This window comes from Hibiscus syriacus, unplaced genomic scaffold (assembly GCF_006381635.1).
Source record: "Hibiscus syriacus cultivar Baekdansim isolate YM2019G1 unplaced genomic scaffold, ASM638163v2 tig00117056_pilon, whole genome shotgun sequence".
In the NCBI taxonomy this organism is placed as follows: Eukaryota; Viridiplantae; Streptophyta; class Magnoliopsida; order Malvales; family Malvaceae; genus Hibiscus; species Hibiscus syriacus.
Window position 1 is genome coordinate 1,079,001 of NW_024063539.1, and position 15,886 is coordinate 1,094,886.

Here is a 15,886-nt window from a genome sequence, read left to right on the forward strand (position 1 = left end):
AATCGCAATCCCAAGCGATTTCGACGGCCAATCGATGATAACTACGACGACTTATAACTAGGATGATGACAAGGACTACATCAGCGGCTGTGGTCATGGCCGGAAAGAGAGGCGTCAGCGGGTTAGTGTTAGGAATTTTAGGGATTTTTTTTGTAATTTAAAAGAAATAAGGGTTTTTTAACAAATATAATAATATTTGTAATTTTTTAAAATATTCAAAATTATCAGATTGTGACATGTGTCACTTAACGAAGAAAACTAACGGTCTGTCACGACTTGACCCATTTTGAATAACAGAATGACACTTTAGGCACCAAACTGGAACGAAATAAACGTTAGACACTAAATTAGAAAAACGGGCATAGGTTGAACACCTTTTGTATATTTAAGCTTGCATATAATTTTAAACTACTTATGATATAATATAATTTTTTATAATATTTATTTATTTATAAAAAAATTAAAATTTATATTATTTTATAAATAAATATCATAAATTTATTTTTTAAAACAAATTAATATTGATTTTATAAAATATATAAATAATTATTTGATTATTTTAAATTGGAATGCAAAATTATTTTTTATAACCACCAAATTTCGATCAATTAATTCTGATCATGTATTGTTAATTTAATATTTTAATAAGCTAAATAATAGTTTGGTTTGTAATAAATTAATTTGTCATCTAATTTATTGGTTAAATGTTTGAATATTTTTGTGAGAAGTCTTAAATTCGAATCATAGATTTAACAATTTTTTTATTTTTTAGTGGTAGTTTAATATAAGTTAAATATATACTTTGGCAAATAAATATCAATGACATGCCTAGTGTATGTGGCTAGGTGCTTGAAACAAAAAGTAAACGTTAAGTATGATTTTGAAAAAGTTAAAAGCTTAGGTACTAAAGCATAATAAAACAGATAGTTTAGGTATTAAACGTGTAATTTACTCAAATATTTAAAGTATTATTATTGCAATTTTATTATGGGTAAACTACATAAGTAGTCACCTAAGTTTTAGTAAAGTTTTTGTTTCACCATTAAAGTTTCAAACATTACAAAATAATAACTAACGTTATCATTTTATAACAAATTGGCCGCTCGGTCATTAACCGTCGTCACTCCAAACACGAAAAGCTGATGTAGCACATTTACTTGGCTTACCTGATATCGCTTAGCCACGTCAAACCATATTTGATAGACCATTTGACCGAATTTTTTTAAAAGAGGATTGTATAAACCCTAATTTCAAATGGGGACAAGATGTTCTATTTGCAAAGCGTCAGTTAGGTGCAAACTTATTTGAAATCGCTCACAGTGAGTTTTCTACCCTATCCATTTATTCTTTCTCTTTATTTTGGGTTTCCTATATTTGAAATTAAGAAGAAGAAGAAAACAATAAAACATACACATTCAATAAGATAAAGAAATTCAAAGCTCATAGATTTAAAGTTCAACCGATTAAGCAGATAACAGAGTATTAATCATTCCTATTTATAACAAAGATGATGACATTACCGCTTACTAATTGGTCTTGTAGGAAGAGTAGTTAGGTTTTGTAAAAATAATATTTTTGTTTGAAATAATCCAATAATTATTTAGTGTAAATAATAATTTATCGTACAAAAATTTAAATGATTCGAACGATAGGTGCTCCTGCGGGTTGAAAGTTTACTTGAGCATCACTATATATGGAAGATCTTCTAGAGGCTTCAAGGGAATTTGTGCCGAGGATAAATCACTGGAATGCTAGTTCCGGAGATATATAATAATTCTCATCAGATTTCTCAAGACCTATATAAATAGTTTATCTCCGATTAGAATTATTTTATAGCTCCGGAAGTATCAATCCATCAGGAAGTATCTTCAACCTTCTGCAACTCTAAATCTCCAATAGTCGAAGACAAGACATGGCTCCATCATCAACCTTCCACTCCATCGGATTGATCTCATCGAATGAAAAAAGTGATGGCATATTAGGACTTTTAACGCATTGCATCCTAGAAAATGGGGTGCAAAATTTGTACAACGAGCACGCATTTGATTGATCAACAATGGAGATGAACTTTTTCTTGTTTTGCCTTTGACAAGCAAAGATCTCTCATTAGGTCATGCATCTGTAAAGCTCCGACCTTTTAAGTTTGCAGCATCTCTTTCTCCTCTAGGCACTGCAACTCAAACAAGTGATCAGATCTCCCTTGCTGAAAATGGTGGCTTTAAACCATCCCAAGCCTCAGTGTTCCAAATATCATCAAGTATCACCAGCTTTACTTGGTTGTGGGGATATATTATTTTGGCAAGACTGATCTTTCCTACACCACCCATTCCTCATATGGAAGAAACGACCCTCCTTGAGCAGCTCCCTTTGCAAGCCCTCCATGGCTGATCAGATCAAACACAGAACGATACGGTGGAATTCTTGGCTTCCAGCACCATAGATTATATATAGTTCAAGGTTTAAATAAAGTGTACAATTCTTGCTTGTGGACATAGGTTTAGGATATTCCCATAAAAAGAATAAAAGTAGTGTGCATAAGGGGAATTAGATTCTTGCCTAATTGCTCGGCAATTACTTGCAATTAAAGGAAGCTAAAAATAATTTCTTTTCTTTATCCCATTCCTGCTTCATGTTTAAGCAAAGAATTAGAAGGACTTTAAACAAATTTAAAGTAATTATATGGGCCCAAATTTAACCATTTAATTTAAACCTAGGTCCTTTTCAAATATTCTGATTTTATTATATGTATTGATTATAAATTATAAATGACATAATGTCAAAAAATAACCTCTAACGTTTGATTAAATAGTCATTTTAGCCCATATTCTTTTTTGGGAGCATTTTTGCCTATAACATTTCATTTTGAGACAAAAAAGACACTTATGTGGATCGAAACCGTTAGTTAACAATGATTAATGTTCCAAAATAAAATGTTGGGAGGCAAAATGTTTAAGAAAAAAGAATATGGGACAAAATCACTATTCAATCAAAAGTTAGAGACAATTTTTATCCTAAAATAAAATATTTGGGGCTAAAATGCTCCAAAAACGAATAGGAGTCAAAATGGTCAATTTGATAAACGTGGAGAGCTAATTTTGACATTATATCATTACTAATTTATATTTTAAATCTTAATTTAATACAAATTCAAATACTTGGTTAAGGATAAATTAATTCTTAAAAGTTAGGGTGCAAATTATAATTTAAGCCAAAGTCAAGGTGTCAAATTGCATTAAAAAAATTGCATAGCATCTTGGGTAATAAAATTTAAAATTATCCACACAAAAAAAATTGCATCAAAAATTCAGTAGTCGAATTGCATAGCAAAGTCAAAGGGAGGGGATGATAGGTACATTAAACCAATAAAATATTGTGATGCTATATTTAAAAATATGAATTTGACAAATTTGTATTTGTTATATAAATTATAAGAATGAAATGTTTAACTTACTAATAAATTAATCGGGTTTTAATAATATATATTTGAAAAATATCAAAAAGAAAAAGAAAAGAAATTGTGATATCTCTCGATTTACGTTTTTTTTATTGAATTCAATTTTAAAATAAATAAAAAATAAAAGATAAGCAAATAAGCGATAGCTTGATTAATTATGATATTATTAAATTAATCTTTAGAAATAAATAAATGAAAAAGATCAAATAATCAAAAAACGTGTCAAAATACATAAAAAAAACATATCATAAAGACATATAAAATCATATCATACAGACAAAGTAAATACAAATAAAAAACTAATTAAAGATACTACATAAAAAAATAAAAGATAAAGAATATCAATAGTCGATAATTAACATTAAATTTAATACTACCATCTATTAATGAAGATGAAAAGAAAAGAAACTTAAGAGTCCAGTACCTGATCATACCAAATCAATCGATAATTAATACATTAACATTAATATAACCTTAAATTTAAGCCATTTCATATGTATGAAGAGCGTCTACATAAATTTAAAAAATAATTTTATTGTGCTTCGAATATTCGTTTGTTTGTCTGTCTGTGTCATTTATGTAGTAAAATGATAAAAAAGAATATACTGAATTTTAATTATAGTAGTATTAGCATAATATGTACTTTCAATTATATAATATTAAGGTTAAACTACACATTTAGTATTTTAATTATTACTTTTATTTTATTTGGTCACCTATTTATTTTAAAAAAAATATACCTAACATTTAGGTTTAGTTTGATTTTGTTCATTCGTCGTCAAAAATTAATGGTGATGTTAACATATCACCCTTAGACAATGTGATATCATCATTAAAAAAATTAAAAAATACTATGTCTACACTTTTATTAATTTTTTTTACGGTGAATGATCAAAATGAAATTAAAATATAATATTATATATAATTTTAAAAAAATAATTAAATAACTAAAACAGAACAAAAATAATAATTAAAATATTAAACTTGTAGTTTACCAAATATTGATAATCCCTTCCCAAGTACTACACCATTATGGATCTGCAACGGTCGAAAATGCAACAATATTGTTTTACGCAACAATCACACTAGTATTTTTATTTCTGCAATCACGTGAAGTTGCAGTGTTCAAAACCCTAAAGAATATTGTTAACTAAATCATTTAGTTTAACAGGGAAGTTATATTGTGACACATATACCTAAAAAAATTTACCGATTTTATTATTATTTAAATAGTAAAATAGGTAAAAAATTTACCTAAAACATTATTATTTATATATAAAACATCAATATTTTTTAACATTTTTGGTAAAGTGCCCAACAATAACAAAACCGGTAGAAAAAATAACAAAATCGGTAAGATTTTTTAACCGTATATTAATGTTGCCGCATGTGATCATTTTCTAGTTTAGCATCAATCAAATTAATAGTTAATTGCATTACATGACCTCAAAGTATAACTCTCATTTTAAATTGATCCATAAACTTTTAAATATTCCAATTGTATCCCTAAACTATAATTATCATTCTAAATTAGTCCTCAAACTTTTGGACATTTTAATTTCATCCTCAAACTATAACCTTCATTCTAAATTGGTCCCCAAACTTTTTAAATATTACAATTTCTTCCCAAACTATTCATATGTACTAATCACATCCATTGTTAATCAAATCGTTAGGTCAAGATATATTATTATGAGTTTGAAAATAAAATTTAGGTTAAACTATGGTTGAAATTAATTACATATTTGGTATATTCAAAAGTTTGGGGACCAATTTAGAGAGAGGGTCATAGTTTAGGGATAAAACTAGGGGTGTTCATTCGGTTAAAACGGTGGCCGACCGAACCGAATTAACCATAACCGAATTAACCAAACTTTTTTTTTCTTTAACCGTTAACCGAACCGAATTTTTTTTCAAACATATTAACCGAACCAAATAAATTTCGGTTAATTCGGTTAATTTCGAATTAACCGAATTTTTTTTAAAATTTTCTAATTTATATAAAATTAAATATTTTTAATTCAAAAAAGTTTATAATTAATTTAAATATTAAATAATTATAAAATAAAAATTTTAGATAAAATTTTTAATTAATTAATATTGATTTAAGTTTAAAAGTTATTGGATCTTAAATTATTAATTGGGTTTTAAATGGTTTGGTTTAGCCATAATTTTAAATAATATATAATTATAAAAACAATTTATATAATTTTTTAATTAATTAATATTGATTTAAGTTTAAAAGTTATTGGATCTTAAAATATTAATTGGGTTTTTAATGATTTGGGTTGAGCTCATATGTTATATATAATATATTTAATATTTAAAATTTAATTTCGGTTAATTAACCGAATTCGAACCAAATTAACCGTTAACCGAATTCTAAAAATTTTCTTAACCGTTAACCGACCGAACTAATTCGGTAACCGAACCGAATTAACCGAACTAATTCGGTTCGGTCGGTTAAACGAATTAATTCGGTTATTTGAACACCCCTAGATAAAACAATATACAAAAAGTTTAAGGATTAATTTAGAATTAGATTCATAATTTAGGGATCAAATTAAAATATTTAAAATTTTAAGGGCCAATTCAAAATGAAGGTTATAGTTCGAAGACAGATAATGCAATTAAATCAATTAATATTAAATTAATTTTAAACATTAGCAAAAACAATGATAATTTTTAATTAAGATAATAATAATTTTAATATTCATATTTATACATTTAAACTTTTATATTTAAAAGTTCTATAGATCTCAAAATTCGTTATTAATTCTAAAATCAACAATGTCAGCTCTACATCTAAGCCTAAGACCTAATGATACCAACACTTAAACCAACGGTGGATCTACATGCATTTAAGGGTGTACACGTACTTTGGTTAGTCACTTTGACACCAATTCAGTTTTTTTTTTCAAACATTTTAATTCTCGACACCAAGCTGAAAAGAGAGTTTAATGAAATAATAGCCTTACAAAATTTAGGTCAGCTGAGAGTGCAAACCAAAGTAGACACCAAGCTGCTCCAATGGGAAGGGAACTCCAAAATCTCTCGTAATTTAATAGTCATGTTCGTAACCCAAATTTGGCCGGAACCGGAAATTGTGATGATCATAATCAATCGGCCTTATGACCACAGCTTCTCGCTTCCCAGCTTTATCTTGAACTGCCCCGAAAACGATCTCATTCGTTTTCTCATTGTTTTGCTGATAGTAGGTATGTGGGGTGGATGCTTGATGGCGATGGTGATGGTGATGATGTTGTGGTTTCTGCAGCTGTTGCATATCAACATCCCATCCTCTGTAAAAGGCCCGGCTTTGGCGCAACTGATGGATTTTGTCGGCATCTTTGGACATGAAAGAGTATGTTTTTCGTGGAGTAGGGGTTCGGGCATCGATTGATGGGGTTCATCTTCATGTGGTATCACAAAACTCTCTTGTGCAGGCCAAAGCAGTGTGTGCTTCAATTGTTGCTGGTGCTGGCTCTGATATTGATAGCTTATTGATTCCTTTCTGAAATCGGGGAAAATGCCTTTGAAAATATCTAAAGCAGAAACACCGCCGTTGACAAAATGCCTCCCAAGGGATCCAAGGAAGCCTTCTTGCTTCTCTTGCTCATCTCCGGTTGGAATTAAAGGTAGCCTGACTGATTTCGAGGGGTTCTGACATGGACTCGATACAGCAGAGCATTTACTTTAACTGAATCCTGATGTTTCAAAAAAAAAAAACCATTTTATAAGATTTTGGAACCTTGACTAGATCAATGCTAATATTTCAAGTTTTGGTCGATCACACGACTTATGATTGAGGAACACTTTCGGAGATGATATTTTTACATACAATACTCGGACAAAGCATACGTCAAAATAATAACACTGAATACTTTCATTCTGGGTTGATACAATGGTTCTCACTCTATGTTGCAGCAAAGCTAGCATGTAACCGAAGAAGCCAGCTGCGACAAGAACAGCAGTTCCTGAAATGACAAAATATTATAGTGTAAGCCACCAAATATCAGAAACTAATGAAGATCAAATTTAGGTGGATTAGTTTACAAAGAGGAAAACCACTTCCGTACTGATAGGCACAGTCGTCAAAATGCAGTTGAAGCTCTCTAATTGCTCTGTTTCCTCTATCTATCACAAGAAGAGACCAACTGCTTCCGACATAGACTACATTGAAATCATTAGAAAACTTCGCATATTCACTTGGTCCATCTACATGTCCCCCTCCCCGGTTTAATTTCCCACCAGCAATTGTCGTAATACCTGACGAAGATTTGACTTGTATTAGCAATTCTTCGAGCATTTTAAGACATTGCAAAAATTTAAATGATGATAAACTCTATGCTTGCCAAAGAGTGATCCTATAAATACTTCAGAAAAAAAATGATGGCAAATGTTTAGCATGCAGGATAGTAGCAGCACAGAGATAAGATGCAAAGAAAATACAAGAGATCGGGATTCCTTTTTCGGGAAATACAAGTGATCGGTATTCCTCTTTTGGGAAACTAAGTAACTACGTTGCTTACCTGAATCACTTATCTTCCTGATTGCCATATTCATAGTGTCTGCAACATAAATGTTGCCTCTGTCTTCTACTGCTAGCCCTTTAGGATGGTTCATCCTTGTCTCTCTCAGCTTGCCATCTACATGTCCGGGATATCCTTAGGGGATCCAGCAACCAGCCTAGGTCTACTATCTGCATTTCTCCCATAATTTAAATGAAATAGTTACAAGAAAAAACTTGTCCATGGACAAATCAAGATGATAGCGGGACTGCAGAATTGAATTGATGAATACCATAACTGTACATGTAATCAATCTTAACACGATTATATAAAACCGAGGAGCACAATAAATTAACACTCCATTTAACTCACCAAATGTCTATGATAGGCACAAAACATTCTTGGTTTACAGCAAAGATTATACAAAAAAAAAGAAGCAAAGATCACACTAGAAAAAAAAGCATTATAGAAACAAGGCAAACACTATGAATTATTAGAGGCAAATGCAACAAAAATTAACAAAGTCAACCATTTGAATAATAATACTATAAGAAAGAAGAAACCCCACTTACAAAGAGATAAAGAACTGGACATCCGATAAAGGTTGCTATTAGCAGAGTCCAAAATCAGCAGCTCCCCAGTGGGCAAATTCTCAACAGTGTGAGGCTCAATTCCAAGCTTACTTCCATCAAACACAGTCTTCACAGTATATCCACCCTCGAACTTCATCATCAGACGGCCAGTGATTGCTATACATGCATAAATCCCATGGATACCACTACATCAGATGCTAATCTCCAAGTCAAAAGAAACAAAAAAAGGGAAATGTGGGTCTTCAATTCTGAATTCTATTAGTCTGAGATCTTAACCTGTTTTAGTGGTAGCTTTGAGTGACCATAACCACTTCATAGAAGGAGACAAAGCATTAGAGAAGAACCCACTAACGATCTCTGCAAGAACAAAAACAGAACTCATTTGCCATTAAAGCAAGGATTTAGCTTAAATCTAGAAGCGGATCAAAATCAATGCGTTTGGAAGCTTACTTGCCGGTGAAGAAGTTGTGGGAGCTGAAGTGACACCTCCAAGAAGAAGAAGAAGCAAAAGTACAATACCCAAAATCAACACACTCTTACCCACTGCCTCTTTCACTCAAGCAGGAAAAAAAAGACACAGCAAAGAGCCTCTTAGATATGAAGAAATATTCAGCTTTACATATTGAGAAGAAATACAAAACCCTATATGGAATCTGGGTTTTTTCCAGAGGTTGAGTAAAACAGTGTGTTTTTCAATGGGGTTTTATTTTTCTTTCTTTTAATAACAATGGAAAAGGTTGGTTCTTTTTCTTGGCTTTTTTTAGTACTGTGGGGGTGTAGACGGTAGAGGAAGAGGAAAGGGAAAGGGGTAAGAGACAAGAAAAGGAAGAAAAGGCAATCATAATAATTAACAATTAAGTAAAAGAACCAGAGGGGACTCGCTGTGACAATGAATAAGAAAGGGGGGTGGGAATCATAAATTATTACTTAAAACAACAACCAACTCTTGTCTGCTATATCATTGCAGCGTTGATTAAGATTCTTGTTGGATGTTTAACAAATTCAAGCTAAAATGGGATAACAAATGCCTCATTTGCATCCCTATCTACACACAATACGAACAGGTTTAATATAATTCTTTTCACTGAGCCAATCTTGATGTACAAATATTCTATAATTCTTGGCTTAATACTCAAAAACTTGTTGAGAGTTGATGAGCAATATTTGACATGGAAATGGCCTCCGCTGAATCATCCGTCAAAAATGGCTGCTTTTTGATGGGATGGCAAAATCATCAGACCATGTATGTCATACCTACTTGCAGGATATTCATGTGAGGTACGCTCATATTTGCGGCTCCCGCTCGACAGTTTCTCCTTAGGAATGCGTACAAGTAGTTTATGACGAGCTTCTTAAGGAAAAATGACTTCTTTTTCGCTCTCACATCTCCATGTGCCAGAAAATATGTAAATCCGGAATCGATCGCCTCTTGCAGTGCAGACAGTTCGTATTCTAAACTCGGGTCTATATCTGAAGACATGACACTAGCAGGCAATGAGACTGAAGCTTCTTCTTGGTTAGATGTTTCTGCTGCTTCTGATCTCGTGTCCTGCATCAATGGGATTCTAAGCTCCTCATTATCGACAACACCCCTGGTTCCGTAATCCCTTGAGCTCACTGAAACACTATCAAGGTCCATTTCTTGCAAACCGCACTCCAAGGCAACATCTTGAGCTTCTTTCCGCAAGAAATTCTCGAGGCTTTGAGCCAAAAGTTGTTCGAACGCATGATGATCCTCCTTTCGGATATCTTTGTAACCGTATCTAGCAATACACCGGAACATATGGTAGTCCTTCGGGCAAACTCTTCGGAAAAGGAATCTCTCATCCTGAGGGACCACGGGAACTGGGACGTATTTGATGCAAACAAACACGATTGTCGAATGGATGGCTGGTAGGCTAAGTAGAAACCGCCCGAATATCGAGGGGATACCCTGGACAAGCTCATTATACAACAAACCAATCCCCGGAGTTCTTACACTCCCAAGTGTTGAGCCAAGTTCATGCATGAAGTCCATAGATATTTTCTCTCTGACCTCACTCTGGTACTTCAACACACTGCCGTAGTTCCAAATGTACATGACCGTGAGAAAGAAAGTAGCAAAAACAAGTGGAAGCCAACCTCCCTCCAAGACTTTAGAAAGAACAGCGGAGAGATAGATAAGCTCTATTGATCCGAATATGAACGGAAAGCACAAAGCGATAAACAAATTGGTCTGCCATATTAGAAGCATTACGAGTGTCACCAATGTCGTCGTGACCAACATAACACCAACTTCAGCTATGCCTGCAAAAACAATTTAGATGGTCATCAGAGAATTGATCATCGAAAGATCAGAGTAGAATCTGCTATCTTTATCAGCTCCTCCTTGTTCATAAACTATTATGATTTTCGGTGGAAAGTCCAATATCGGTAGTGCTAACCATATGCATTGGCAATATCAGTAGTGCTGCGAAAGATGGAAACAACAACTACACACATGATCATCAAAAACCAATTTATCACAGGGATGTAAATTTGGCCCATCAGTTTCCTCGAGGTGTGAATTATCTTCAGTCTAGGGAAACAACCGAGAGCCATAGCCTGCTTGACGCATGAAAATGTAGCAGATATCATTGCTTGGCTGGCAATCATGGCAGCAATGGTAGCTACCACAAGCATTGGCCAGAAAAGGTTATCTGTTTGTTCATACGAAGCAAAATGTAACGTATCAAAACTAGCAACATCATAAAAACAAAAATGGATGAAGATTGAGCAGCATGCCAGCATCTGTAACCTGGAACAGAATCATAGAAAATTCGTCCCGAAGAATCAGGGTATTTCATTAGATACGCGGCCTGGCCCATGTATGCAAAGAGAAGACAGGGAAACACTACAAAGGTGAAGGCAATCTGAGGAGGGAAACATACAAAATAATTATAAAAAGCATGTAGCTAATGAAAAAGCCAAGGTTCTTTATTTGAGTAATTATTTAAGATGAATTAATGGAAGGGCCAACCTGTATGGATTGCACAGAGAAATGCCCTAAATCAGCAAACATTGCTTCAGCTCCTGTAGTGAAATTTTTTAATGAGAAGTATTAAGCTATATTTTTGCAGGTCATAAAAGTATATTCATATCAAGTGACAAATTTTAATGACTTCATGCAATGGTTCCCTGCATTATGATATGTACTCCAGCATGTCCATCTTTAGCATCCCACTATGGCATCATAAATATAAAATGTTTGATAGTGGTAGCAACATATTTCATCCAGACTCGACGTGTGATCGAGGGCATTTGAGAATTTCAGCGTTCGGTTATTTGTAACATCACAAGGCCGGTTATGACAGTAAACATTGCTTCAATGCTAAAGGTCTGCTATTTAAAAGCCACAGCACCTGTAATGCACAGGACACAACCTCCAAGGGCGGACCATGCATCTTTTCTGTTCTTCTTGAAGAAAAAATAGATATAAGCTGGATTGAATGCCCTGATGACTGCAGTATCATACTTCACTAGATTGTAAATTCCTATTGAACCCAGAGAGAAGAACCACAAAGCAAGTGCAGGAGCAAACATGAAACCAACTTTGCTGGTTCCAAACTGCTGTATGCTGAACAATGCCACCAGGATTACAATCGAAACAACCACCACCAGAGCTGTGAACAAATAGATAAATGAAGAAAAAATAATAACAGTTCATGATGAAAAACCAAATTAGTTTACTCGTTAATTCTTGAATCTTTATTTATTAGTTAAATGAATATGATACTACATATTCAGCCAGCTCGGTGGAACAGCAATTTAGTAATCAAACTCGAGGCTCCTCCACTTCCCCCAACCCATCCACATGAGTACAATAAGGAAGATAAGAAACAATGGAATCATATGATGGCTGCTATATGAAGATGGCAGTTAATGAACTCTAAATATTTTATATGAAACAAAAGCTAATGAAAAGTACCCACTTGTATCAAAGCCTTCAATGGCACCCTGAAGACCACTTACAGCAGACATAACTGCAACACAAAATTATTCCAATATTCAGGTGCAAAGAATCGAATCCCATTCGTCTATTCATAAAAAAACGTAGACAGAAATTGGAATAGTATTTGCTTAAATCCTGAATTTGTTAACTTCGACGCAAGATAATATGTATGAATCTCTCTACCAGATATTGCCGGGGTCAGAATACCATCTCCTATGACCAAGGAAGTTCCCATCAAAACCAATAGCAATAGGAGGGTCTTCAAGGATGATCTCCTTTCCAAAGTCTCTTTTATGCTTAAAGCCCTTTCTAACTCCGGAGTAGGCAGTTTGAGCTTAAAACTTGATATCTGTTCATCTGCTGGCTGACGATTCGGCAGCATGTTGACCTTCGCATATCTGCAAATTAGTGAGTACAGTGCAAACGTTCCCCCTACAATCGCATTAATTTATATGTTAACTTGTAAATCATCTTCAAAATATCCAGTAAAAAGTAAGGAGACTAAGAGTATTTCTACTGAAAGCCCTTACCCTCCCCATTATCATTGGCTTTAAGCACTACAAACACATATTTTGCCAAGGGGATCAAAGCTATTGTGTACATCACAAGTGATAAAGCCCCCAAGATATCCACCTCTGATTCTATTTTTACTTTGCTGAAGACATCACTGAAAACGTATAAAGGACTTGTTCCCATGTCACCGTACACAACCCCTAGTGTTTGAAATGCCAATGCAAGAGTGCGCCAAATGGAAAGCTCCTGATTAATTAAAGTAACACATTTTAGTAAGAGGGTATAGTTAAGATTGTTGGAAATAAGTTACTTTGAAAAACTGATAAAACAATCCTTTTGAGTTATTGAAGACAAGGTTCACTTTCAATGGTAAAAGTACATGTCAAATGAATAAACAAAAACAGAGAAGACCCTTCAAGTTCAATCACAACGCTTGCTAAAGTCGTTCATTTTCTTTGTTAGATGCAAAACTTCATTAGCGATTTCAAGTTTTCAACTTAAAGCGTAAATATAAGAAATTGAAAAAAAAAATAGTCATTCCAAGCATGAACTCTTGTACCAATTTCTCAATATCCTAAGCACTGATGAAAACCACATACTTTGAAGAGCAAAAGAAACAAAAGACGTTATAAGCAATAATGAAATTAATTAACCTTAGTTTGGTGACCATGAGCACCGGCAATCGCCATGGCTTCAACATCAAGGGAATCAACTCTCTTGGGCTTCTTAACCAGTCTCCTCCTCAAAGATCCATACCCTTCTTTGTCGTCATTTTCATCAAGCAATGACCATGGAGGTGACTCTGAGTCAACTTCACTACCATCCACCCATCTCGACTCACCCACCCCACCACCACTGTAAGTTCTACCCCTCAGCCTCACGCTGCTGCTACCCTCTTCAATCCGATCTTCTGCCATATCTTCAAAAACCCTTCAATATCCACTTCTAAAACGTGTTTTTTTTCAAGGAATACGGAAATAAGAACTCAGCCCTCAAATCATATGGGTGTGTCCTTGTGAACTTCAATGCAGAGCGTGGAGCAATTATTAAATAGATAGTATTTAATGTTTTAGGCGCTTTGTTTAAGAGTAACGTAAAACGTTCCTGTCTTGGGCACTCTGGGTGGCTTTTGGTGACGGTGAATGGACTAAACAGGCAACCGGCACCGTTACATTTGACGGATTTGATGAGGGGAAGAAGACCTTCCTCAGTAGAACCTGGAAATGGAGTAATGAATAGAGTTGGATGATTGGAGAGAGAGTGTGGGACGAAAAGACCATTTTGAGTTTCCTTCCATACCAGGGATGGGGGAGTTATGGATATTATCACGAGGGAGTTATGGATATTATCACGACCATTGTCCAGGATTTGTGATAATTTTTAGGGTAAATTTTGCATTTAATACCTATACTATCAATTTTGATTCATTTTAGTATCTAAATATTTTTTTTAAAATCATACCTAAAATTTACTTTTAGTTTCATTTTAATATACTTTCATTAAAAACTTAACGTGTTTAGTATCTAAATTGTTAGTTTTGATCTGTTTTAATACTTAATTTTTTATTTTTTTCAAAACTTAATGATTTAGGTACTAAACGTATTTTGGTACATATACTTTCATTTTTTTTCAAAACTTAATAGCGGGTTACTAAAATGAAAAAAAAAAATTAGGTATAGTTTTGAAAAAAAATTAAAAGTTTAGGTACTAAAATGGATCAAAACTGATAGTTTAAATACTAAATTTATAGTTTACCCTGATTTTAATAGAGCTTAAAGTATAGCAATCAATTTTTATTAAACTTAAATTTCCCCCGATAAATTTATATTAATATAAGATGGTATCCATTTAAAAACTCTTAATCTTTTAATAGTGAACGTTTATATTTCTGACATACACGGTATTTATACTGTGAATGTTTTGACATACACGATATTTGAACTTAAGATCTCAATGGATGATAACAGCTTCTGTTGACGTCACTTAGTTTATGCAGAATCAAATTTTGTTAACATCAAATCTTACATTTTAAATAAGGTTTTATTTTGATTTATGGAGACGGATAATAAAAGGAAATTATATTCTTTAAAATCTAAATTCGAGTAATCATCTTTATAAAATATATTGTTAGTAGATTAAAAGAATTCTAAATAATATTATCTAACACTTTCAAATATGTTGAAACAAATATTCTAACTTTTCTAGAATCTTTTCTGGTGAGGCACCTCGTTTGACTATATTCCTATCAAGCAAACTTGAAAATGTTAGACCCTTATTTGATGTTTTGAGAAGATTAAAAGATGTTAAGACTCTTATTTGACTATTTTAAAAGGTCAAATCCTTATATGAGGAACCTCTAAAAGGATAGATCCTAGTTTGAAAACTCCAAATTTTCTTTTCTCTAGATTGTCTTCTAAAGTATTGTTTTAGGCGGCATCTTGTCGTCGGCTCTCCTTTTCTTATTTTTTTCTTTTTATTTAATTTTTTTATTTAAGTCTATCTTGTTACTATAAAGGTGCGTATGTATGTGAGGAGAGCTATATAAATAAGGCTAGGTATATTGTAATCGTTGCACTGTTTAAAATACAATTTTCTCATGCTGAAGTTTCCTTTATCAAAAGCTAACATGGTATCATTCGCTGTGAGTCCTGGGTTTTTCTCTTTCTTTCCGTTTCTGCTAAACGCTCGTGGTTATTCGTTCGGTGATACTCCAATGAAGTTTGGTGCTTCCTCTGTAGGCTGTAGCTCATTACAAGGCGTTCACAAATAAGAGAGTGAGCGTGATCCTTGATGAGTTTAATTTCCTTCCCTGGAAACAACAGATTTTCTTAGCCGTGAGGAGTCA

The 15,886-nt window shown here is 33.2% G+C and overlaps 1 protein-coding gene and 1 pseudogene across 1 annotated transcript; both read right to left on the reverse strand.

The window, feature by feature from the left end:
- Nucleotides 1-6,384: 6,384 nt before the first annotated feature.
- Nucleotides 6,385-9,112, reverse strand: LOC120197882 (annotated as a pseudogene).
- Nucleotides 9,113-9,568: 456 nt separating this feature from the next.
- Nucleotides 9,569-14,076, reverse strand: LOC120198386 (putative potassium transporter 12). Its single transcript, XM_039199738.1, has 9 exons — nt 13,695-14,076; nt 13,059-13,287; nt 12,712-12,960; nt 12,509-12,559; nt 11,939-12,199; nt 11,557-11,609; nt 11,335-11,449; nt 10,982-11,236; nt 9,569-10,844 (listed from the first exon to the last, which is right to left on the reverse strand). The coding sequence occupies exons 1-9, from the start codon at nt 13,956-13,958 to the stop codon at nt 9,793-9,795; spliced, it is 2,529 nt and encodes an 842-aa protein (XP_039055669.1). The 5' UTR covers nt 13,959-14,076; the 3' UTR covers nt 9,569-9,792.
- Between the last annotated feature and the right edge of the window lie 1,810 nt (nt 14,077-15,886).

What these genes read in the sequence shown, in the direction of transcription:
- LOC120198386 (XM_039199738.1), bottom strand. Translation starts at nt 13,958, where the DNA reads ATGGCAGAAGATCGGATTGAAGAGGGTAGCAGCAGCGTGAGGCTGAGG. An exon ending in TTGTGTCCTGTGCATTACAG is followed by an intron (nt 11,610 to 11,938) that starts GTGCTGTGGCTT and finishes ATTTCACTACAG; the next exon opens with GAGCTGAAGCAATGTTTGCT. An exon ending in TGATATTGCCAATGCATATG is followed by an intron (nt 10,845 to 10,981) that starts GTTAGCACTACC and finishes TTGTTTTTGCAG; the next exon opens with GCATAGCTGAAGTTGGTGTT.